Source organism: Trichosurus vulpecula, chromosome 4 (genome assembly GCF_011100635.1).
Source record: "Trichosurus vulpecula isolate mTriVul1 chromosome 4, mTriVul1.pri, whole genome shotgun sequence".
NCBI classification, from domain to species: Eukaryota; Metazoa; Chordata; class Mammalia; order Diprotodontia; family Phalangeridae; genus Trichosurus; species Trichosurus vulpecula.
Genome location: NC_050576.1, coordinates 191155028 through 191180925, shown reverse-complemented (window position 1 = coordinate 191180925; position 25898 = coordinate 191155028). Strand labels below are relative to the sequence as shown.

General features: G+C 53.5%; 2 protein-coding genes across 2 annotated transcripts; one reads left to right on the top strand and one right to left on the bottom strand.

Moving 5' to 3' along the window:
- Positions 1 to 1173: 1173 nt before the first annotated feature.
- On the top strand, positions 1174 to 12465 carry FAM171A2 (family with sequence similarity 171 member A2). Its single transcript, XM_036756596.1, has 8 exons — positions 1174 to 1412; positions 5466 to 5693; positions 6110 to 6202; positions 7355 to 7513; positions 7651 to 7827; positions 7953 to 8072; positions 9415 to 9547; positions 10148 to 12465. The coding sequence occupies exons 1-8, from the start codon at positions 1304 to 1306 to the stop codon at positions 11601 to 11603; spliced, it is 2475 nt and encodes an 824-aa protein (XP_036612491.1). The 5' UTR covers positions 1174 to 1303; the 3' UTR covers positions 11604 to 12465.
- A 185-nt stretch (positions 12466 to 12650) lies between these two features.
- On the bottom strand, positions 12651 to 20581 carry GRN (granulin precursor). The gene is made up of 13 exons (XM_036757704.1): positions 20496 to 20581; positions 17245 to 17389; positions 16811 to 16945; positions 16610 to 16694; positions 15882 to 15991; positions 15656 to 15800; positions 15424 to 15533; positions 15053 to 15179; positions 14556 to 14653; positions 14205 to 14432; positions 13693 to 13920; positions 13284 to 13514; positions 12651 to 13196 (listed from the first exon to the last, which is right to left on the bottom strand). The coding sequence occupies exons 2-13, from the start codon at positions 17383 to 17385 to the stop codon at positions 13077 to 13079; spliced, it is 1758 nt and encodes a 585-aa protein (XP_036613599.1). The 5' UTR covers positions 17386 to 17389; positions 20496 to 20581; the 3' UTR covers positions 12651 to 13076.
- Positions 20582 to 25898: the final 5317 nt, after the last annotated feature.

Sequence of the window (25898 nt, the reverse complement as noted above, 5' to 3'; positions counted from 1 at the left end):
TGAAATGAGGCAGATTTTGGCCTAAGGTGGCTCAGAATCCAACCTTGGGATGGATGGATAGATGGATTAGATTGGATGGACGGTTGGATGGATGGATAGATGGATTGGATTGGATGGACAGTTGGATGGATGGATGGATTGGATGGTTAGATGGATGGATTATCAGATGGATGGATGGTTGGATGGATAGATAGATGGATGATTGGATGGATGGATGGATGAATGGATGGATGGATGGATGGTTGGATGGATGGATGGATAGATGGTTGGATGGATGGATTGGATGATTGGATGGGTGGCTGGATGGATGGATGGATTGGACAGATGGATGAATGGATGGATGGATTGGATGGATGGATAGATGGATGAATAGATGGATGTATGGATGGTTGGATAGATGGATGAATGGATGGATGGATGGATTGGATGGATGGATGGATAGATGGATGGATGATTGGATGGGTGGTTGGATGGATGGATGGATTGGATTGGATGGACAGTTGGATGGATCGGATTAGATGGACAGTTGGATGGATGGATGGATTGATGGATGGATGGATGGATGGATAGATGGATGGATGGATAGATGGATGGATGGATGGTTGGATAGATGGATGGATGGATGGATGGTTGGATGGATGGATGGATTGGATGGATAGATGGATGGATGATTGGATGGGTGGTTGGATGGATGGATGGATTGGATTGGATGGACAGTTGGATGGATGGATGGATTGGATGGTTAGATGGATGGATGGATGGATGGGTGGTTGGATGGATACATGGATGGATGGATAGACTGTCCCCCTAAATAGTGAACTGTTTCCCTACCACAGGAAGTTCCCTCAGAGGTTGGACCAGCATTGGGCAGGGACCTTGTAAAGTATGAATGTGAGATTGAACTTGACCTCAGGGTTCCCTTCCAGCTGGCAGGATGGAGGCCGCTATCGGGGGCCGGGACACTGTCCGAAGGAGGTTGAGTGTGTAGGGCGATGGGACCCGATGGGGTGGGGAGGAGGAGAGGGGAAGGGAGGGGAGGGGCGGCACTGCCGGGCGCTGCCTGCAGGGGGGGCCGGCGGGCGGGCTGAGACAATTGCGGGGAGCCGGCGTAGCGGGGCTGCGCGGGGCGGGGGCTGCGGGCTGTCTGCCGGAGGAGGAGGAGGAAGAGGAGGAGGAGAAGAAGGAGGGAGGGGCGGGCGGTGGCCCGGGCCTGTGCCTGTGCGCTGGGGCCGGCAGCGGCAGGGGCAGCGGGCAGCGGGCAGCGGGCGGATGGGATGGGCCGCTAGCTGCCGGGGCTGCCAGGATGCCGCCGCGGAGCGGGCGTCTTCTCCTGCTGCTGCTGCTGCCATTGCTCCTTGGAGACGCTTCCCGAGCCCGGGGCAAGTCCCCTCCGGAGCCCCCCAACCCACAGGGTGAGTACAGGGTCCCCTAGGGCGGGGGCAGGGGAGCCCAGCCCTGCCAGGCCCCTATCTTTTCCACAGAACCATCCCCCATTCTCTTCCTCCATTCTCCTGCAGCCCCAAATCCCACCCCGGCCCCCTCCCCCAAGGACGCCTAGAAAGCTATTGGAGCTGGGGGGAGGGGGCCTGGCAGATTTCCTCGCTCCATTGGGGGGCGTGGATCCTGTGCTGGAGGGGCGATGGGGAGCAGGGGCGGGGCCGGGGTGTCGGGAAGGGACACACAATGGGGAGGGCAGGGGCTCCCCGAAACCCCCTCCCGCCGTGGGTTTCTTCCCTCTTTGGCCCACCCAGGCGGGCACTGCCTGAGCCATTGTCTGCCTGAGACACCCATCTTACTACTAGTTGAGGGGTCCCCCCGTTGATCTCCCCTCTGTCCCCTCTGGGGCCTGACACCCACTCCTTTGCTGGATGTGGAGACCCTTCATTGGTTCCCCATCCCTCTTACCCCCTGTGGGGCCCTGACAATAACCCCACTGCTAGATGTTGGGTCACCCATTGGTCCCCTCTGGGCCCTGACACCAGAGAGTTGGATACCCACATTGGTCTCCCCCTTCCTTCTGGGCTCTGAGACCACCCCCCACCTTGGTACAGGATTGAGTATAGGGGTGTGCAATCTCAAAATTAGGACTGATGAGGAGGGAGCAGGTTTGTGTTGAAAGTAGGGGACTAGAACAGGGGGGACCCAGGTCCCTGTATTCCTCATGAACTCTGAGGGCATTGTGGGCTGTGGGATCCATCAAGCTGGTCTACATTGGAAACCATAGATCTACAATGGTAACCATACTAGGACAGTTAGGAGAAGAGGAGGATGGGAGGCTGGTGGCCTGAGTCCTAGGTTAGCCCGGATTGGAACATTCCTCCCTCTTGTGCCTCAGTTTCCCTATACTCTTCTCCCCTTAGCATGGAGGACATACTTCTGTCCTTCCTGGGGCTGAGGGGTTTATAAGGTGGCTGTAGAAGCTGGGTTCCTTCTCCCTTCTCCCTTTCATCTCCTGGGTCTTTGCAAGGAGGGGAGGGTTTAGGGGAAAGAAACAGACTTCCTGCCAAGCTCCCTCACAAGGGCTTCTGACACTGGGCCCCCATTATTTGGTCCCTGACCATCCCTGGCTCTTCCACTCTCCAGCCCCTGCCGGATGTGTTTAATCCTCCTCCTCTCACACATATATATACACACACCTCTCCCTGTCAGCCGCTGCCCCTCTGCTCCCCCTCCCCCAAAGGGGGGAGTCTATCGCTTGGGGTGGAATTCACCTCCTTTCCGATCAGTTAGGTTGTTCCCTTAATCCTCCCCCACCTCCTGTCCCTCTGGGGCTTGGGGTGGGTGTAGGGAGAGGTTGACTTGCTGTTCTGAGCACAGTATTTCCCCTCCCTCCCCCAGGAGCTCAGCAGGAAAAGCAGGGGGAGGGGGAGTCTGGCTGGGAAAGGGGACAGGATTTCCTCCTGAAAAGAGGCAGAGCTGAGCCCCTGGGGTGGGTGAAAATGAAATATAGTCATTGAAGTAGTGGGGTGGGGGGGCAGGTCCTGGGTTCCAGGGGAAGTTGAGCAAAGTACCTCCCTGCATGGCAAACCAGGGATAACCTGGGTCACAGGGAGGCTGAGAGCTTATGACTGTCCCCTTAGGATGGGGAGCCATCACCTCCCAAATATCCCCTAAACCGGAATACTACTTTTCACCCCTCAGATATTGGGGATTTCTACCTCTGTGACATAGCCCCTTCCTCACCAGTCTCCCATGGGAAGAGTCTCCATGGTGCACAGGATTCCTGGCTATTTGTCAGGTTTTAGTTTAGCAGGATAAGGATAGGGGGTGGCCAGAAGCAGAGCAGAGTCTGGGACTTGGGCTGCTCCAATGCTCTAGTGAGTAACCCTTAGGCTCTGAAATGAGGGTTAGGATATTTGGTTTAGTTATCACTTTGGATCTTGGTGAATCCCTAGTTCATCCTCTCTCTCTCTCTCTCTCTCTCTCTCTCTCTCTCTCTCTCTCTCTCTCTCTCTCTCTCTCTCTCTTTCTCTCTCTCTCTTTCTCTCTCTCTCTCTCTCTCCCCTCCTTCACCCCTATATCTAGTCTATTCCTTCTAAATGTTGCCTTTTTGGGAAACCCTTGGAGGCTCTGGCCCTGGGGCCCTGGAGCCTGGGACATTCCCTAAAGTGGCTACATTCCAGACCCCCAAGTGCCCCCTCCCTCCCCCCAGATCTCCCAGCTGTTGAGTCCAGCTGTTCCCAGCCAGGCCCAACCCCATTGAAAGCTTCTCTGAATTCCTCCTGATACTGAGAGGCCCTGCCACCTCTGGGGACCATCAGAGTGAGGGGTTCAGAGAGAGACTTTTGCCAGGAGGAACTAGGTGAGAATTCCAGGGGAGGGAGGAGATTGACCTCTATAGACCTCTGTGAGCAGGAATAGGATAGTCACAGGGTTGGAGGCTTTGAGAAAGACCAACAGCTGGGATAGGATGCCAGGGACATGCATAGCCACGTATGCCCAGGAGCTAGATGCCAAATCTAGGGAGCACCAGTCAGCCCCTCTGGGGGCTTCTGACAGCCAGGGTGACTCTCATACTCCACCTTCAGTACCTGCCCCCAGTGATGCCAGGTGTAAGTTTATAGGCTTATATCCTGCTGTGGGGCAGGATTCCTGAACCTTTTCTGTGTCATGGACCCCACTAGCAATTTGGTGAAGTCTGTGGACTCCTTCCCAGAATAATATTTTAAAATGCATAAAATAAAATATATAGTTTTGCAAAGAAAACAAATTATGTTAAAATATAGGTATCAAAAAACTGACAACTCAAGTTCAAAGATCTCAGTTTAAGAGCCCCTCAGAAGTCATTAGTCCAACCTCTCTTTACAAATGAGGAAACTAAAGCCCGGGCAGGGTAAAGACTTATCCAGGGTCACACAGATATATCAGAGGGACTAGCTTGGGTCACCCAGGCCCCTGATCCTGCTCCTCAATAGTCTAGGACTGCCTTTCATTTCTTGCTCAGCCCCACTCCCACTCTCTCATGGAGGGTCTCTTAAGAATGCCTTGCTCTTGGCCTCATGCTCTGGCTCTGCTCTGGCTAGGACATTTTCAGCTCTTGGTCAAATAGGAGTGGTGGGTAAATGTTGAGGGTTAGGCAACTGGACTTTGAGGGAGATCCCTGAGCTCCCAAAAAGATGTGGGGGGTGTATGTTGGGAGAATGTCTGTCTGGAATGCGCAGGACACCTGGGTCCCTCCCTCTGTACTCTGGTAACAATCCCTCAACCCCCCCTTCCCCTTCCCCTGGGGCCCCAGCTCCTACACAGAGCCCTCCCAGGAGGAATGAGGGCATCGTCATAGCAACAACAGCTTGGCTGGGGGTGGGTGATGCTGGCCAGCTCCCAGGGAAGGGCAAGCTATGGGTTAGGGAGTGCCAGGAGACACGTCTGGAAATTGAAGAGTTCCCATGGGTGCAGCAGAAGGAAACCTCTGTGCTGGAGTCTATGTAGGGGACCGCAAGCCGAAGGATTTTCTGGAGGGATGAATTGTAGGATTTGTGACTTAAGGACTGGATGGATGGTGTAGGCTCACGGACCACAAAGCCCATCTTAAGTCATCTAATCTCTGAAATCCCCCCTTTAAATTTTTCCTCAATTTGGATCCTTCTATACCAGTTCACTTTTCTGACCAGCCCTCTCCATGCCTGGCTTCCCATTCTCCTGTCTGGGTTCCCTCAGTCCTCCCCTTAAACCTTTCCCTGCATCTGATTGTTCTGTTCCCCAGCCTTCTCTCCTTCTACCAGATCTCCCCTCCCCAAATAGCGCTCTGTAGCTCTCGGACTGCCATGCTCCAAATATAAGCCCACCCTTTCCCACCTTTTCATGCACTTTGTCCTTCTTACTGCTCCTCCCCAAATTCCTGACTCTCCTCTACCCCTTCCCCTGTTGTCCCACCATCATATCTGTCTCTCACCCTGGACAGCTCCCCCAGGCCTCCAGGCCTCCTCTTTGGCCCTCTAGGCCTTGACTCCTGTCTCTCCCAACAGAGGTGCTTATCAAGGTCCAGGTGTACGTCAGTGGGGAACTAGCCCCCCTAGCACGGGCCTCTGTAGATGTCTTTGGGAATTGGACCCTGCTGGCCACAGGCACCACTGATGCAGAGGGGGTGGCTACGCTGCCTCTCAACTACCGCCTGGGCACCTGGGTGCTGGTCACTGCTTCCCGGCCTGGCTTCCTCACCAACTCGGTGCCCTGGCGCGTCGACAAACTGCCCCGTGAGTGTGGGTGTGTTGGGTGGGGCTAGGAGACAGCATTATTTTCCCCACTCCTCCCTGACCAGCTGACCCTCAGCCCCTTCCCAAAATAGACATGAGGGGCCCTGTTGTTGGAGCAGCTGCAGCCCAGGCTGGGACTGATGGGGTGGTAGAGGCCCAGATAACTTACAGATAAAGCTGTGGGAGTGGAGGGGGAGGGGTCCCTTTTACTTTCCCCCAGTTTGGGAAGTGCCTCTATGTAGGGGAAGTGGGGGAGGGAGGGGGGGAAGGATGCAAATATTTGTGTATTGTGCCCTCTTGAACTGGTCAGAAGGAAAACCTTAAGGAAGGGGTTCAGTGTGGTGGGTGGAGAATTGGGGGCATGTGGCCTTGGAGAAGCACCTCACTGGAACAGATGGCCCCCACCCTTCCCACAGTGTATGCCTCTGTCAGCCTCTACCTGCTTCCTGAGCGCCCTGCCACCCTCATCCTCTATGAGGACCTTGTCCACATTCTGCTGGGCTCCCCAGGTAAGGCGTCCCCCTCTCTGCCTTCCCCCACCCAGAATCCTGACTCAGCTCTTCTATTGGAGATGAGACATAGGTCTCATCAAGGCCTTCCCCAAGGAAGTTCTCCTTCCTCATCTTCAATGGCACCCCCTTCACACCCCTTCAATCAGCCAATGAGGACTGAGCTCCTATTAGCCCTGCCACTCCTACTGCAACCCTTCTAGTTCAGGCCCGCATTTCTTTTTGCCCAAACTATTGCTTCTACTTTATACCCTCCCATAGCCATCCTCCAGATACTGCTGCCTTGGTAATCTTCCTAATGCACCCCTCCTCTACTCAGTAGTCTTCAATGGCTCCCCATTATGGCCCAACTACAGAAACCACAGAGCCTGACTTTCAAGTCTCTCTTTAATCTGGCCCCACACCCTCCCCTTCTAGCTTCGCCTCACATCCTCTCATATAGTCAACGCTTGAAACAGCTAAGCGGGATTATTTTCTATAATACCCGTCCTTTCCTGTCTCCCTCTGCTTTTGCTAATATAACATCCTGTTCTCAGAATGGACTCTTCCTGCCCCCTCCAACTCCATCCCTCCAATTCCAGGCCTTCCCGACCCCAAGTCAGTGCATCAACAAGTATTTATTAAGTACTTTCTGCAGGACAAGGAAGGGCAGCTAGATGGCTCAGTGGATTGAGCGCTGGGCCTGGAGTCAGGAGGACCTGAGTTCAGATCTGGCCTCAGACACTTAAAGACACTCAGACACCTCTGTTTGCCTAAGTCCACTGGAGAAGGAAATGGCAAACCACTCCAGTATCTTTGCCAAGAAAACCCCACGGACAGTATGATCCATGGGGCCGTGAAGAGTTGGACGTGACCGAACAACAATGTGTGACAGGTCTTGTGTTAAGTACCGGGGATACAAAGAGATATGGATTCAGCATTGAGGAAACTGAGGCTGTCTAGAGGTTTAGTGACTTGACCAGGGTCACACTGCTAGTGAGTGACTGAGGCAGGGTTTGAACTCAGGTCTTCCTGATTCCTAGAACTTAGTGTCCTAGAACTTAGTGTCACACAATTAATAGCAAAGATACGATTAGAACTCACACATGCAATCTTCAAATATTGGTTCCTTGCTCATCCCTCTGCGTCCTCTCTTGGTCTGCCCTGTCCCAGGAGCCCGATCACAGCCCTGGGTGCAGTTCCAACGCCGGGCAGCTCGTCTGCCCCGAAGCTCCACTTACAGCCAACTCTGGGCCTCACTTACCCCTGCCAGCACGGAACAGGAGATGAGGGCCTTCCCTGCCTTCCTGGGCACTGAAGGCAACAGTTCAGGTAAGGCAGGTATGGGATACCTGTGGATGAGACCAGGGACGGGAAGAGGGAGACTATGAGAGAAATGGGGGGAGACAGTCTTTTATTTGACTCAGCTACATTTCCGTCCCTGCCCCTGTATCCTCATCCTCCTTCAGCCAACAGTTCCTGGCTGGAGCTGGCACCCCTGGCTGCAGTGAGCGTCCACCTGCTGACCGGCAATGGAACAGAGGTGCCACTATCAGGGCCCGTGCACTTCTCGCTGCCCCTCCCCCCTGGACCTCGAGCCCTTGGTACCAGTAGTATCCCTGCCTGGAGATTTGACCCCAAGAGTGGTACGTCCTGGGCTGCGGGGCCATTGCTGGATGGGGAGAGGACAGGGGCAAGAAGAGGGCCCTTGTTGGGTAGGGAGATCATGAAGTAACTCCCCCGATTTCATTGTCTCGTTTTCTGCCACCAGGACTTTGGGTACGAAATGGGACAGGTCTGATCAGAAAGGAGGGACGGCAGCTCTACTGGACCTTCGTCTCCCCTCAGCTGGGCTACTGGGCGGCTGCCTTGGCCTCACCTGCATATTCTGGTGAGGAGCCGGTGGAGCTGACAGGGCTGCATCTGGGAGAGGCAGGAGGGATCATCAGATCATAGACTGAAAGCTGGAAGGGCACTTAGAGGTCGTCTTAGAGTCCAAACCTCTTGTTTTATACATGAAGAAACCGAGGTGCTTCTACCCTCTAGATACCTTAGCTCCCACCTCTTATTGTACCATTCATTATACCCTAGCCTCTTTCCTCAACTCTGAGGCGTAGAAAAGTTAAGGTGCTTGCCCAGGGTCACACATCTTCAAAGTAGCAGCAGTGGGATTGGAACATGCCTCTGTTGGCAAAGTCAGTATTTTTCCTCTCCTAATCTGAAAAGGAGAAAGCTTCCTCACACCTATTGCATACAGAGCACTGTGCTAGGCTCTTGGGAGCAATAATTTAGATTTGTGTGTGTGTTTGTTTTGGAGGCAGTGGGGTTAAGTGACTTGCTCAGGGTGACACAACTGAGGCTGGATTTGAACTCAGGTCCTCCCGACTCCAGGGCCAGTGTTCTGTGCACTATGGCACCATGGAGCTGCCCCAGTAGTTTAGATAATATATAGTCTCTGCCGTCCTAGAATCTGCAGTCTAATGGGGGATAAGACAAATGCACAGATATAATCATGATAGATGGATGACAAGTGCAGCGGAGAGGTCCGATGGGGGAGAGATGATCCTGTTTGGGTTTGGGAGGTAGGGGACGGGTCAGAGAAGGATTTCTAGAGGAGATGGCAATGGAGCGCTTGGAAGTTTTAGAAAATGAGTAGAAATGCAAACAAGTAAAGAAGGATCTGAGAGGGCATTCTAGGCACTGGAAGAATGTAAGTGAAAGATATATACATACGAGGGATGTCAAGTCATCTGGTTTGTGGTTGCTGTTCAGTCATTTTCAGTCATGTCCAACCTTTCAGGACTCCATTTGGGGTTTTCTTGGGAAAGATGCTGGAGTGGGTTTGCCATTTCCTTCTCCAGTTCATTTGACAGATGAGGAAACTGAGGCAAACAGGGTTAAGCCAGGGCCACACAGCTAGTAAGTGTCCGAGGCCGTATTTGAACTTAAGAAGATGAGTCTTCTTGACTCCAGGCCCAGTGCTCTGTCCACTGAGTCATCTAGCTGCCCACTTTGGCTGGATTGTAAAGTATATTTGACAAAGCTGGAAAATTAGGATAGTGCCAGCTTGTGAAGGGCCTTGAATGCCAGACAAAGGACTACTGAAGGATTTTAAACAGTGGAGTGATATGGCCAAGTCTGTGCATAAGGAGTGCCACGGGGTCTGTGACATGTCCTACTAGAGAAAATTGGGTGATGAGACCAGTGGCTGGGCCCTCCCTCCTTCTCTCCAGGTGCAGGGCTGGTGACTGTCACATCGGGCATTAAAGATATCAGCACCTACCACACGATATTTCTGCTCACCATCCTGGGAGCCCTCGCTTTGCTCGTGCTCAGCTTGCTCTGCCTCCTCATCTACTACTGCAGGTTAGAGGACAGCCCCCTGACACTTTGCCTGCCCCGCCCCGCCCCGGAACCCCCAAGACCATGCCACTTCCTTGGCCAATCCATGCTCCTGTGACGCCTCCTCACCACAACCCATACTCACTGGTCCCCACACCTCTACCCTTCAGACACCTTGGCTCCCGCCTCTCATCACTACCCTTCCAGATGCTCCAACCTCCTTCCCCAGCTCTGAATATCATCCTTTGGATATGCCCTGGTCCCTCAGCTTCATTACCTAGCACAGGCACCTCCACCCCCCCTGCCCTTTTCCTGTTGTGGTTTAATTGTTCAGTTGTATCCGATTCTTTGTGACCCCATGGACCATACTGTCTGTGGGGTTTTCTTGGCAAAGATACTGGAGTGATTTGCTATTTCCTTCTCCACCCCCTCTTTCCTAGATATACCCAAGTCATACTCTGAACAGTAATTTTTTCCTAGGCCCCAGGCAAGAGCTTCCTTCTTTCCTCCTCACTCCCCACCTTGGAGGGAAAGGAAAAGGGCATCTTTTTCAGTGCCAGCCTTAACCCCCAACCAGCCCTTTACTTTCACTGAATGCCCATGCTGTGTCCCCTTAATCCACAGAAGACGCTGCCTGAAACCACGGCAGCAGCTACACAAGCTGCCTCTCTCTGGGCCCCTGGAAAGTAACAAGAAGGACCAGGCCACTTCGATGTCTCAGCTCCACCTGATCTGTGGGGGATCTCTGGAGCCTCCTTCCACAGGGGACCCTGAAGCACCACCCCCTGGAGCCCTGCATTCTGCCTTCTCCAGCTCCCGAGACCTGGCCAGCTCCAGAGATGACTTCTTCCGTGCCAAGCCTCGCTCAGCTGGCCGGGCATCAGCAGAGCCCCCTTGCGCCCGGGGAGCCGAGGGGGCCGGTCTTAAGGGAGCCCGCTCGGTGGAGGGTCCAGGGGGACTGGAGCCAAGCCTGGAGGAGTACCCCCGTCGGGCCCCAGGAGGAACTACCTACATCCATGATCCTCCATCACCACCTCCGCTGCCCTCTCCCTTTGACCACTTCTTAGGGCACAAGGCCAACACAGAAGGCAAGGCACCTGACTTCCTGCTCTCACAGTCTGTGGACCAGCTGTCCCGCCCACCATCCCTCAGCCAGGCCGGCCAGCTGATCTTCTGTGGATCCATTGACCACCTGAAGGACAGTGTCTACCGAAATGTCATGCCTACCCTGGTCATCCCTGCCCACTACGTGAGGCTAGGGGAGTCAGGTACAGCCTCGGGAGACGAGTCAGCCCCACCTGAAGGTGCCGCTCAAGGCCCGGCCCGGCCCTTTCCCCAACCTGACCCCCAGCGCCAGCTCCTGCAGGGCCACCCAGGTGCAGGCAGTGAAAGTGGAGAGAGCTGGGCAGGTGCCCGATCCACACCAGTCAGTGGCTCTGTCACCATCCCTGTCCTCTTCAATGAGTCTACCATGGCCCAGCTTAATGGAGAGCTGCAGGCCCTCACTGAGAAAAAGCTGCTAGAGTTGGGGGTGAAGCCCCACCCACGGGCATGGTTTGTGTCTTTGGATGGGCGCTCCAACTCCCAGGTGCGCCATTCCTACATCGACCTGCAGGCGGGTGGGGGCAGTGGTGGGCGAAGTACCGATGCCAGCCTGGACTCGGGTGTTGATGTGCATGAGGCCAGGCCCCTGCCTAGGCGACGGCCACAGGGCCCCCGAGGGGAAGAGCGGGCCCCGGCCCCGGCCCCCCCACCAGCCCCACCCCGCCTGGCCCTGAGCGAGGACACGGAGCCCAGCAGCAGTGAGAGCCGCACCGGCCTCTGCTCCCCAGAGGACAACTCCCTGACTCCGCTGCTGGACGAAGCAGTAGCCCCAGAGGGCCGGGCGGCCACAGTGCCCAGGGGCCGGGGCCGCAGTCGGGGAGACAGCTCCCGTAGCAGTGCCAGTGAGCTGCGGCGGGACTCCCTCACCAGCCCCGAGGACGAGCTGGGCGTCGAGGTGGGCGATGAGGCTGGGGACAAGAAAAGCCCCTGGCAGAGGAGGGAGGAGAGGCCATTGATGGTGTTCAACGTTAAGTAACCCCTCCCCTAGGGCTGGCACTGTGGTGGCATCGGGGATGACCAAGACTCAGGCCCTCCTCAAACGCACACACTTACCAGAGCATCAGTGCCAGGGACAGGTGATACCCGGGTGCCCCAGCACGCAGCACCAACCTTGAAGGTGTCTGAAGCACTTAAAAATGGTCCTTAGTCATCTAGGGCTGCATAGTGTCTGGAATTGGAGGGAGGCCAGGGGCTAGGCCTGTGTAAATCTGCACCTCTCCCCCTTTCCTTTCCCTGGGGCTCTTGGGAGTTGCCAAGAGGATGTCTCAGGGGGAGGGGGAGAGTGGTTGGTGGGGGAAGACAGAGGCTGTGGGGAGGGGGAAAAGGTGGGAAGGAAGGGGTTTGTCCCTGATCTCCCAACATGACCATGCTATGCTGGGGGTTACCCCCCCCCAAGTGCCTTTTCTCCCTGGCAGCCGGGGAGGGAAAGGGGCTAGGACTTTCAAGGTACATGAAAAGGAATGCCTGGCCCCAAACCCTAAAAAAAACCCTTTTGGAGGCTGGGGGGAAGGGAGAGACTCCCATCATTTGTATAAATACCCTGTATATAGAAAGCTCTATTGTGGGGAAGATGAGGGTAGGGAGACTGGTCAGAGCCAGGGGAGGGGAGCTCAAGGGAGTAGGACAGGATCCCTGGGCCAGGAGTGGGGGAAAAGGGGAGGGAGGGAGGGGTTGGCATGTGTGCTGCTTGTTCACCAGCCTGTGAAGTTGGCATCACGTCCTCTAGAACAACCTGGTCTAGGCCGTTGCCAGGGGTGCCACAGGCAGGCTGCATTGGGAGAGATGATGGGAACCAAAGGGCTGGCTTGAGAGACAATACATAAAAACCATTGACACTGACTGATGCTGGCATTCTTCTTTCTTGGGAAGAGAGGAAGGGAGGGAGGGAGATGGCCCCCATTGTAGGAGCCAAGGAAACGGAGTCTAGAAGGGCCCCTCAGAAAGGGAAAGGGAGGTGTCAGTGACTACAGAGAAAGAAAGCTCTACCCCCAGTGGCTGGCCCACCCTAGCAACAGACAAGCACTTTAACAAATTGTATAAATTTTATTGTAGCATCGTCCCCTTTCAAACATCCCCTTGGGTACAGGAGGAAAGAGCAGTTGGACAAACAGAACCCCCAGAATTAAGGGGGAGCTTACCCCAAACCAAGATGATGAACAGTCATGGAGAATCCTGGCGATAGAGGCTTCCCCCTTGCCTCTGCGCTGCCCACCCCAACCCCCCAGGGGCTGAGGCTGTGATCTGAGGGGAAAAGGAGGTGGACTGGCATTCCTCCCAGGGAGTTTAATGACCATGACAATGTGGAAGCTGGAGAGGAAGGGCTTGAGAAGACCCAGTGTGGGGGGAGCCACAACTGAGGAGGCCTGAGCAATGTACTCCACCAGCAGCATCCTAAAGGCCAGGGTGGGGCACTTGGGTGAGAATGGTGAGCCCCAGGGTCCCATCCCACTCAGAGCAGCATCCAGAGGTTATCCCACCGAAGCTTCTTCCTTCGGGTACACCTGGTGCCCTTGGCCGCACAGCGGAAGCCATTGGGGCAGCAGTGTAGACCATCGGCACAGCATTCACCCTGGAAGGAGAAAGAAGTCACATGAAGGGCAGGGCGGGGAGCAGCTTCACCAGGGAGCATGATGGGGATGAGGGAGAAGGCACAGACCTGGTATAGCGGGCAGCATGCCCAGCCCCCCGTGTTGCTCCGGCAGCAGGTCTGGTAGCTGTGGCAATGGTGCCTGCCCTCACACTGCACATCTCCCTCATCGGTCCCCAGCGTGAGGGGCACAGAGGAAGTGGGGGCCTGGACCGAGCCTTGTTTTTCACAGGACCTGGCCTTCACATTGCAGGTGTAGCCTGATGGGCAGCAGTGCTCCCGATCCTCACAGCACACAGCCTGGAAGAAGAAAGCATGGGGTCCTCAGGGCTCTGGCTTCCCTTCCTGCTCACTTCCATGGAGAGTGGTCCCTGGAAGCTGCCTTTAACCCAAGGAAACAACTTCCACTGCCCCCACCCCCGCACCCAGGATGGGATGGAGAAGACCCCACCACTTGGGGAGACAGGCTGGGACTCACGTGGGGCAGTTGGCAGCAGGCCCAGCCCCCTCGAATGCTGGGACAGCAGGTCTGTCCATCTGGGCACCTGGTGTGCTGGTCACAATCCACAGAGGTAGAGACCAAATTTGGGTGAGCCGGCATCTTCTGCAGCCAGGGCATTACGTGATGCTCAGTCTTACACTCCCCCTCTGGGTCACAGATGTAGCCGTGGGGGCAGCAGTGCTTTCGATCAGGACAGCACACAGCCTAGTTTTAGGGAGGAGGAGAGCAAGAGGCTCAGGAAGGGGCTGCTCTCTGGGTGTGTAGTGAAAAGAAACTCACAGCCCATCCCTGACTTTCTTAGGGACCTCCCATCTTGTACTCTTCCTGGGCTGCTTTTGCTCCTTGGAGAGCTGGGTCAGAGGGAGAAAATCCAGAATTCCCTCCTTCTAAGGAAAAGTCACTCTTCCCCCCCCACCACTTTGTCTCTCACTCAGCCCCCTCCCAGACCACAGTGGAGACATTGGTTCACCCCAGGGGTACCACTGTACCTGTGGGGCAGGGCAGCAGCCCCACGCCCCTGTTTCCAGGAGGCAGCAGGTAGTCTTGTCGGGGCAACTGGTGGTGTTATCACAGGGGATGTCACCCACAGCTGCGAGGAAAGTCACGGTGCTCCCCAACAACGGTGTATTGTGGGCCCCCTGTTTACACTGGCCAGCCTCCGTGTCACACGTGTAGCCATGGGGGCAGCAGTGGATGTGGTCCTCACAGCACACGGCCTGGGGGCAGAGGATTGACCTCTTACTCAAGTCACCCCCAGAGCTGCAAGAGGGGCAGGGAGCCCAGGCTAGTTTGAAGCTCCTCCCCTCATCTTCCCCATTCCTTCTGCTTCTCCCAGGTACCTCAGGAAATGGGCAACATCCCCAGCTTCCGGACTGCAGGCGGCAGCAGGTATTACCATCTGGGCAGCTCATTTCTCCATCACATTTTACCTCCTGCACTGGGGGAGAGAGGACAAGAGAGGAGAGGGGAGGAGAGGAAAGGAGAGGGCCTGGTGACCATCAGGCACACACGGATCTCTGGACAAGGAGGGCTCTGAATGTGGCAACTTCTAGCCCCACAGGGGGGAGAGGGGAGGAGAGGAAAGGAGAGGGACTGGTGACCATCAGGCACGCATGGATCTCTGGACAAGGAGGGCTCTGAATGTGGCAACTTCTAGCCCCACAGAGGGGAGAGGAGAGGAGAGGAGAGGAAAGGAGAGGGACTGGTGACTATCAGGCACGCATGGATCTCTGGACAAGGAGGGCTCTGAACGTGGCAACTTCTAGCCTCGCAGGGGTAGGAAAGAGCCCGGACAATGAGCCTGTGCCGCCTGGACTGGCCTCTCTTCCCCAGGTACCTGTTTCTGCAGGCAGCTTGGTAACAAAGTCAGTGGGTTCCCCCTTTTTGGAGAGGCATTTACTCATCTGCAAGTCGCACACAGTGCCTTCGGGGCAGCAGTGCAGGTGGTCTGGGCAACAGACGGCCTAGGAAAGGAGGGAAGGCTCTATATAAGCACCTGGCAGAGGGGAGGCCTAGGCGGCTGGGGGAGTCTGCCAATTCTCATTGCTCAAGTTCACCACCAGAGGGCAGCGTATGGCAGAGTCCCCAGCCGGCAGGCTCAGATGTCCTGGTGCCCACACCAAGAGATGACTAAAGCCAGGTGGCCTGGATGGGCACCAGCCTGGGAGTGAGATGAGGGGGAAATCCCAGGGCCCCTTCCTCACTCACATTTGGCAGCGGGCAGCAGCCATATGATCCGCTAGACAGCTTGCAGCAGGTGGTGCCCTCAGCGCACTGGGAACGGGCATCTGGGCAAATCACTTTGGTGACCATCATCACTGAAAGAAGAGAAAGAGGCCGAGGGTCACTGAAAGAGGCCCCCTGACAAGGCCTTTGCTGAAAACAGGTTCTTAGGATGAGCTGCTCCTTTGGTTTCCTTCCCCTGCCCCAAGTTCCTTACCTTCCTTTTCTTGCTGAATCTTTTTAGCAGGGTTTTTTTGTGCCAATGGGTAGGTGCCACCACCAGATGTGAGGCAGCGGGAATGAGCCACATCACAGGAGGTGCCTTGGGGGCAGCAGTGAACTTTGTCTTCACAGCAAGAAGCCTGGCGAAGAGTTGATTTTTAGATAATTTACGCGTCTCACTCAGACCCCATCCCCTCCCACCAGTCCTCCAGGATGGGTACCTGGGGCATGGGGCAACAGCCCCAGGAGCCATCTGGCATCATGCAGCAGGTAGATTCATTGGGGCACTCATACCGGCTGTCTGGGCATTTCACCGCTCTGGAACCGGCACCTACCGAAACAATAAACCAGGATCCTAACCCAATCAATCCTCTTCTGGACCCAAACATTTTTTCTTCCCACCTAGCCAAAACTGGAGTAGAAGTATTGGCAGATGGGCCACCATACCTTTTCTGTGGCCCTTCTGGTCACACCCTTAAGAACTCGCCTTTGGTGCCAGGCTCGCTTCCCCAAGTCTCCAGGCTGCCAATGCAGGTGTTTGCCAAGCTAATGCCAAAATGCCCTCCCTGGTGCCCATTTCTAACAGATGGGCATCCTGAAGCCCAGATACCTGGGTTCTCTCCTGGTCCCAGTTTCCCAGAAGCTTTCACCACCCCACTCTCCACTTCTATCCTACCCCCGGAAAAGAGCTCTCTCCTCATCGGATCATGGTTTTAGAGATGAAGGCACCTTGCAGGCACCTGAGTCCAATCTGCTCAATGAACAGGCCCACAGTGATGTGTCTGCAGTTACACAGGAAGCAAGTGGCAAAGCCAGGATTCAAACTCAAGTCCTCCAATTCCAAATCCAGCATCCTTTCCTCTATCTTACTACCTTCCCTGATGAATTCCTCCCTTGGCGTTCAATGCCCCTGCCCCTTCCTCTCCAGCAGAGGCCAGCTATTTCATACCTTGTACCTTAAAGCAGGAATGACCATCCAGGCTGCAGTGGAAGCCACGAGGACAGCAGTGGTGCCCATTACCACAAACCACCGCCTGAGGTGGGGAAAGGGGGTGGGCAGAGAAGAGCACATTGGCATAAGGCAACAAGGGGAGAGCCTACAGACACCTCCCTTCAGCCCCCCTCGGCCACCCCTGCCTTCAGCCCTTACCTCTGCGTAGGGGCAGCAGCTGTAGTTCCCCAAAGGAGTAAAGAGGCAGGAGAATCCAACTGGGCAATGGGAATCACCCTGGCACATGACGCCCTGGTGTACATTCTTTGCTACAGGTATGGATGGCTGTGAATCCTAATGAGATGGGAAAGAACCAGGTAAGGGTGGGGGCTGAGTTCCTTCCTCTACAGGGATCTCTGTATCTTCCTTCTCATTCCCTCTATGCCCAGGGGGCCAAGATGAACAGGACTCACCATTCCTGGCAGTACCTGGGTTTATACCCAGGCAGGGAAAAACAGCTTTGCCCAGTAATCTGGGCTTGTGGGCACGATGGGTACCAGAAAGAACCTGGCTAAACAGCTATGGACCCTGGGGAGCAGCCAAGGTTAGGAGGGATTAGCAACATCTTCCCAGGTACCAGGCTGGGTACTCACCCAAGACGAATCACAGCAACGGTAGCCGGTTCTTTCTGGCTGCCTGCAGCAGGCCTTAGAACACACCTGCCCATCAGGACATCGAATCCCAGCCACCAGCCCTATCACCAGGGACAGCTGGCTCAGCAGCTTCCACATCATCCACCTGTCAGCCAAAATTAAGCCAAAGCTTAACTCAGCCATAGTTTCTCTTCTGTCCTCCCCAAGCACCCAGAGCTCAACCTTATGCTGACAGCCAGGACCCTTGGAGTCTCAGGGAGGACACTGGATATGGTAGGGCTAGTGGGGGATAAAATCCAACTTCTACATATAGAGTCCCCTGTGGGGATATGAAAAGGGCATCCTGGCACCTCTGTTAGGATCACAGATTTGAAATTGGAAGTGACCTCAGAGGTCATCCGGTTTAACCCCTTTACTTTACAGATGTGGAAATTAAGGGGCCCAGGGATGTTGGCCAAGGTCTCATAGGGAGCCAGTGGCAGAGCTGGCATTCGAACTCATTATCTCCTGGGTCAGGCGGCTATACCTAACCTCTGGGAAAGAGGGAGTGGGGAGATGGAGCCAGACGGGAAGGTCTCCCAAAGGCAACCAATCCCCAACACTGTCCTCATGCCTAGGAATCATTCTTGTTTAAACTTGCTCCAAGGCTCTATTTGATTGAGAGAAGAAAGGCTCACATGATTATGCCGGAAACAATGTGGTTGGGAAGCTTTCAAAAGGGGAAGCAGAAAGAATCTGTGAGTCAGGGCTCTTCTTTCCCCATCAACCACATTCTACTTACACCCTCCCCTCGGATCCTAAACAGAGGAGCACAGCCAAGGGGTGAAGAAGAGTGTATACCCCCATTCCACACCTAACCCAGCCTCTCCCATCTCTACTGCAGCTCTCCCAACTTTCTCTCATTCCCATCTCCAAGGCCTGTGGCCCCCTATTCCCACACTCTGGAATGCTGCCACATCTGGATTGAAACAGCTTCTTTTGACAGTCTCTTGTCCCCCCTCCCCCACCCTATCCATGAATCAGCAAAGAAACTGAGTCTCATGTCAGTAGTGGAGACACACTTGACCGGCCCAGACTTGTTAGATCATCGCTTCCTTTGAGCTCAAAGAGGGAAAAGACAGATCATTTCAACAGAGTGGGGATGGGGTGGGAAGAAGGGTTTGGGGGGTGACATTAACTTCCCCAAAGGAAGGATACATGTAGGGGCAGGAAACTCATATGGGTTCCCTTACCCAGTCCTTGATTAAGAACTTATGGGGGAGAAATGTTTTATGTCATTTTCACAGAACAGAGAAGAGGTTGGGAAGTATTAGGAGAACATATTTCCAAGACAATGGGCAGCTAGGTGGCGAAGTGGATACAGCACCAGGCCTGGAGTCAGGAAGACTGGTTTCAAATGAGGCCTCAGATACTTAGTAGCTGTGTGACCCTGGACAAGTCACTTAACCCCGTTTGCCTCAGTTTCCTCATCTGTAAAATGAACTAGAGAAGGAAATGTCAAACCACTTCAGTTACCTTTGCCAAGAAAACCCCAAAAGGGGTCACGAAGAGCTGGACGTGACTGTAAACAACTAAACAAATTTCAGAAATGGAAGTTGGACAGAGGCCAACTTGGGATCTGGGATATGTTTCTGTTCTAATTCTTTGTCCCTTCTTTCTCTAAGTTTTCCTGCCTCACTCCCTCCATCAGCAATTGATGAGGAGATGAGAGAATAGTCAGAAAAAAAAAATCAGGGTCACTGAGACTAACAGCTAAGAAAAGAGAAAGTGTCACCATTATTTCCTGACACAAGCCACAGATGCGATAGGGGTTGGGAGGGGAGAACAGCTTTAGGTTAAGTCTTTGACATTGCCGTCCCCCGCCCTTCACCTCCTCTTAGAAACCAAGTTTCCTTGAAATCCAGATATCTCCAAGCTGGCATGGAGGGAGAGACTAAGCCCCCCAAACCGATTTAGCTAAGCAGGTGGGACATTACAGTGGTGATGGTAAACTCAAACCCTGCTCTGCAACAAACTCCCAGGCATCATCACTTCATCCTGCTCTGCCCTGGTCACCACAAGTCTGACAATGAAACTCCTTTCCTCATCCTCAGCCCTTCCTTCTTCCTGGAAAAATCCAAAGCTTCCAAGGTCCAGCTGGGTCCTACTCCGCTTTATTTCTTGTTTTCCCCCACGGAGATAGGTGTCCCACCTGTTTTTCTTTCGGCCTCTCCGAATGTATGGTTTAGAGATGGGCAAACGCTGAAGTCTCTAAGCCTCTCAGCCTCTACAAAATGATTTCCACTAAGGGGAGGGAAGCTTTTACTTGGGTAATCTGCTCCTCTCTTTCTCTTCCTCTGGGGACCTGAGGCCCGGCCCCATACAAACCCAACCCCTAGTTCCTCCTTAAAAAAAAAAAAAAAAACCACACACAAGAGAAATACAACTGAGTCTGCAGAAAAAGGAATCAAGCCTAGGGGAGTGGTGTGTGTTGCATTGTACTGCATGAAGAGAGAAATCACATTTTAGTAATACCAGTTCCCAACCTCTTCTCCCTTTCTTTTCCTGTTTTTGTTTCGGGCTGACTTGCACAACGGGCTGTAAAATGGCAGAGGAAGCCAGGAGGGTGAGACACCGACAAGGAAAAGTCATTTGGGAGCCGCTGAACCCTGACCCAGACTCCCAAAGGATTTTCAGCCTTATTCCATTTCTAGGAATGTAGGGAGCCACAGAGGGGATGAGGGAATGGGGTGAAGGGGACCTAGTCCTGCGGCTATGCCAGGCTGCCCAAGGCTTGATGGTAAAGCCTGTGCCAGTCTCCTCACCCCTTCCCCAGGGACAGAGGTGGGGGAGGGGGAGCAGGTTCTCTATTGCATTCTTCCTGGCTCTGGGGACTCTGCCCCAGTAAATCATGGCCCAGAGAAGCCCAGGGAAGAGAGCACGTTGGGCCGGCACGGGGGAAAGGGTCCCCCCGAGGATGCCAGGGTGCCCGCTTTAAAAGGAGGTGGGGGAGACGGGACATTAACTTCAAAGGGGTCTCGGAGCCGTGGGCAAGCTCCCCTTCCTCCAGGGAAGGGAGTCACTGAGGTCATCGCTCTCCAGCAGCCCCCCATTGGGGTCTGGACCCCGAAAGAAGCCCCCCTTCCCAATTTCCAAGCATGGAGAGCCCACCAACCACCCCCCCCACTCCCGAAGCAGAGCCCCGCAGTCCGGGGCCCCCCACCTCGTCAAGGGACGTCGGAGATCGGGGACGGCGGGACGGTCCCGCTTACCTGAGTGCACCCTCACTGCCCAGGGCCACAAACTGCGGGGCCGCAACACTCCTACGGCACCCCGGCCAGATTTGGAGGCCCCGCCCACCCCCTTTACTATTGGCTGAGAGCTCAGGGCCGGCCCGCTGCCATTGGCTGCCCCCCTCAGCGGGGCGGCAGAAACCGGACTCCCTCCCACCCCCGCTGCCACTCCCCCCACCCCACCCCCCCAATTACGAGAGCGTCAGGTGATGGCATGATCACGTGATCCCTGGGCTGCCGGGGTTCCGTGCCGGAGAGAAGGGGAGGGGAGGGGAGGGGGGAGTCTGCGGAAGGAGGGGAGCGACGGACGCAGATCATCCCAACCTACGCCCCACTCCTGACCTCGAACTTGTCGCGTGACCTCCTCCCGACCCCCGGCAGTTCTTTTTGTAATCCACTTGGGCTGCCCACTTGAACCTGGGGCCAGAAAAGGGGACCTCCAAGGTCATCTGGTCCAAGCCTACCCTCCTTTTACATATTTGGGAGACTGAGCCCAGAGCGGTTGGATGGTTTGCCCTGCCACACACAACTAATAAATAGAGCCTGGATTCGAACCCAGATACCACCACGTTTCATAGACTTGCTTGTGCTGGGGAACGGGGGAGCCGTGGGGGGAGGGGAGCCCGGCCTCCCTCCCCTTTGAGTCAGGGGAGCTGAGTGCCAGAGCCTTTAGCTGCATGACCCTAAGCCAGTCCCTTAACCTCTGCTTCCCTTAATTACCGTGTCTGTAAAGCGAGGAGAATGATAACACCCTGCTCTCAGGGCTGTTGTGAGCAGGAAAATAAAGGTTGTAAAGTGCTTTGCAAACCTTAGAGGGCCGGATTCCTGCTGGCGATTGTTACTGGTTTGTAAATCATACGTTATTAATACGTTAGCAAGGTCCCCAACAACGAAGGCTCCGAGCCCTTGGGTGAATTAGAAGAGTATTGTGCCCCTGACTGGCGGAGGACAGAAACCCCTCCACCCCCACAACCACCCTTCTTATACCAAAATGATACGAGCTAACACTTATCTGGTGCTTACTCTGTGCCAAGCATTGTAAGAGGCACTTTACAAGTACTGTCTCATCTGATCCCCATTTTACAGGTGAGGAAACTGAGGCAAAGAGGGTTAAGTGACTTACCAGGGTCACACAGCTAGTAAATGTGGGAGTCAGGATTTGAACTTGGGTCGTTCTATCTACTGTGGATATAATAGAGGCAGTTTAAGATATTCAAAGCCTGGGAATCATCGTGAAGTGTCGAGGTTTAGGGGTGCTGGAACCCCTAAGTAGTGACACAGTGGGTCCTGCCCAAACGAATTCCACCCAAGCCTTCTTTCAGCCAAAGACAAGGTTTATTAAAACATCGAGAGCGGATGGTTGTGATTCTAAAAATCCTCCGTATTGGCCAGACTCTTAGGTAATCTAAGTATTGGCTGGATTCTTAAGGAATCTGAGCCCTGGCCAGACTCTTAAGGAATCGGAGAACTTTCATGGCCAGATAGATCCTTCAAACTGAAGACTGTGAGAACAGAGAAGGCGTCTAGATGTGCAGACAATGAAAGGGCAGTTAATTAACTGGGAAGGGCTGGTTGCCCCGGGTGAACACCAGGGACTTGAGCCACATGGGAAAGTCCAGGGGCTTTTCCCTTTCGGGGGTCCAGATCCCAGAGACATGGTCTTTTCCTTCTGGGGATTCAGATCCCATTCCCAACAGAAGTAGGAAGTAAAGAGGAAATTTCTCTCGTCTCTCCCATCTCCACTCCCATCCCCATCTGTCATGTAGCTTGGAATGAGAGCTACTTACCCCAAGAGGGTATATCCTGCCCAACAGACGCTTGAAGGGTCAGTTTGGGATGAAAAGTTAAAACTCTTGCTATCTGAGACCCTGAAGGAGCAGAACAGGGGAGGATTCTGCTAGTGCTAGGTTAAAGGTCCCTGTTCTTTTGGTAAAAACATAATAGTACCCTAAACCAAAAGAGCCTTTGGACTGGAGGAAGTAGAGACCATAGCTGCCTGGTGAAGCATAAACAAACCCTAGTGGAATCTAGCAGAGCTATTTATTCACCAGAGAAGCTGCACCCAGTAAGAAACAGCCCATTCTACAAGTACAGCATCCTGCCTCAAACTCGGCAGAAAACCACTGAGAAATAGCTAGACCTTGGAGCCTTGGACTGGCACAGCAGTGAGTGCCCTGGAACATGCATTGAATAATCTACATCTGTCACTGACTCCAAATTGGAGCCCGCCCATTAGGACCTTCTGTATATTTATGGCAATATGCAGCACCAGTTTATGGGGGGAGGTAATGTTTTGTAGCTCCTACTCTTATTATGCCATCTCAGTAAATTAATAGCATTGGTAAACAGCTAAGTATGTCTATGGATGTCCGTTAAGGAAAGACATACTGGCTGGAGCTTGTGAGCTTTAGTGTTAGGAGTGGGTGCCTCTAAGAGCCCCTGCTAGCTGCTGCTCTCTAGGGACCCAAGGAGGAATTCAAGTTGGGGGGTGTTACCTTTGAATTTCCTATGCTTGGATTTTTTTTTTTTTTTTACCCAGAAGGTAGGCTCAGGTCCTTTGTGGAGATACTTCTGTATGTAGACCCTCATCCAAGTTTTCCCAAGACTGCCTTCTACATGACCACCTTGCCTCCAGGGTCATTCCCTAGTAGATCAAAATCAGGTCAGGTACATAGCCTGAAGCTGTGTTGCCAGATTAACCTTCCTAAAACACTAACTTTGTCAAGTAATTCCCTAGATCCAGCCTATATCTCTCTCATACACACACACACACACACACACTCTCTCTCTCTCTCTCTCTCTCTCTCTCTCTCTCTCTCTCTCTCTCTCTTTAGGAGGCAATGGGGTTAAGTGACTTACCTAGGATCACTTAGCTATTAAGTATCTGAGGTTAGATTTGAACTCAGGTCCTCTGGACTTTAGGGCCAGTGCTTTATCCACGTCTTCCACCTACCCGCCCCCCGTCTAACCTCTCTCCAAAGTTCCTACAGGATAAAGGCTCATAGGTGTCAAACCCAAGGCCTGAACCAGATTAAAATATAATTGGGAAATGCTTAACAATATTAAAAAATATATATGTGTATATGTGTGTGTATCTATCTATATAGATACACACACACCACATAGCTAATATTAATTTGTGGTTTTCTAAGTCAATATGTGGCCCTTGGGGAATCTGCTTCAATTTGAGCTGGACACACAGTTTAGCTTATCATTCAAGGCCTTTACCTCTGGGTCTAGCCTGATCTCTCCCTACTAGCTAACACAACTAGCTCTAGGGAGACTTTGGTTTCTTCTGGACTATAATTCTTCGTTCTAGTCCCTCCCTTTTCCTCTACACCTTCCTTTTCCTCCTCCACCCTCCGTTACACACACCCAGAAGGCCTATGCACTTTGTCTTGCTTCCCCCAAAAGGCCTTCTGCGACTGCCGTATTGTTTGTAGTGCTCATTGTGACAGGGTCTGAGCATATCTTCTCTGTCCGGTCTTCCCACCTCAATTATAAGCTCCTAGAGTTAGAATCCAAGAGCTTGGCTTTAGAATAGGGGCAGCTTGGGTACGAGCTGTGAAGCCAAGTCGTTTAACCTCTCAGCCTCAGGGCTGTCATCTGTAAAATGAAGAGGTTCCTTCCAACACTAAACAAGGACTCCAAATTCAGGGTATACCACACCCTAGGTTCAGGTCATAATCCGAGCATCCACTCGACTGATAGAGATGCCTTGGCAGGAGGGCAGGAGCTCCGGGGGGAGGTGGAGAGCCAGGGTAGAAGCTTTTGGTGTCTCTCCCAGAGGTCAGGGAGTGTTTCCTGGCATTTGAGATGGACTTTAAAGATGGGTAAGATTTGGGGAGGAGGGGAAAGGTATTCAAAAATCGAAAACAGAGGCCCAGGGACAAGAATTCACTGGGCATGTGAGACTAGGTGGACTCCAGCTCTTTGGGCAGCAGGACCGTTTGGTACATAGCCAAACACAAGAGAGAACAAAAAGAAACCCCTGGCAGACCAAAATAGATGTCCCCGGATTTTAGGAGACCATAGAGTCTAGAGGTGTACAGGCCCTTAGAAACTCAGGCCAATTCCTCTCACTTTCCAGATGGGAACTTCAGCCCAAAGGAAAGTGACTTGTTCAAGGTAACACAGAACTGCTAAGTAGCAGAGTCAAGCCTTGAACCCGGGTCCTTAGACACAGGAGCCAGCAAGTACTCTTTGCTTCCAGGCCTTCATTAAGCAGAACCCATTCTTCTTATTTTAAGTACTTGTATATTTAATATATTCATGTACTTATATATTAAATTTAGTTTAAGTAAAATAATCTTTTCCCCAGCTGACTAGAAGCAGCAATTTAAAGAGGACATATGCTGAGCAGGAAGAAGTATCAACTTGGCAAAGACCAAATTTCTTCTATGTCTCCCCTTTCTTCTCCACCCCCTCAAACTGCTCTCAGGTTTCTGGGTCCCTAGCAGGGTTGCTGCTACCTTGCTGTGGCCTATCAGCCCAGCTGGCATCTCTGTGTCCCTTTCCGTCATCACCCGTCTCCTTCAATGTTCCACCTCGACATAGGCATCCCCTGTGAGGACACTGCTGTAGTCATCTGCTCCCCTGCTCATCTTAGTGGCCTCTCCCTGGCAGACTTGCCAGATAGCTCAGATGCCTGCCTTGGCCTCTTGGCACCTGGCTCAGAGTCCCTGAAGCCAGGCTGACTATTGTATCTCTTGGTATAGGGACAGCAGCACAGCCACATTAGGGGCTGGGCAGAAATGGGCATGGTGTCTTACCTAGAAAGAATCCTAGCCCTTAAAATCCAATGTTTGGTTTACTAGGAGCTTGTTCCCCCTTCTTGCTGAAGCTGGAGGCTTCGTTAGGCAGAAGACCTTGGGCTTTCTTGGACCTTGTCATTCTGCCCTAGCAGGACCTCAGACCTCTGGGATGGAATGTTATAGGGTGGGGGGATTGTCCCAGAGGGCACCTGTGTTGGAAATCCACCTTTATCAGGGGCCCCTCCAAGGAAGAACTAAAAGCAGTCTGGCCCTCTTGCCTCTGGCCATAAATATACTCAAGATACCAAAGAGCTGATATCAGAAGGTTATTTGAGGGCTTCAGGCCTGGAGCTAAGTGCCCTCAGCTCCTTTCTTCTGTTTCCTCTCTCTTTCTGTTTCTACTTTTGCCTGTACCTTTCTCTTCCACAGAACTTGTACTCTGCTCATCCAGGCACCAGGGCTTAGTGGCCCTGCTACCTGGCATCAAAGAGAGATCTGTGCTGGCTACAGGAAGGAGAGCCCAATTTCCCCCACTTTTCCCTCGCCCCCTCAATCTTTCACTTTGAGTCACCTTTGCTGTAAACAGCCATTACAACCAATTATGGGATCTCTGTCTGTCTCAGCCTCA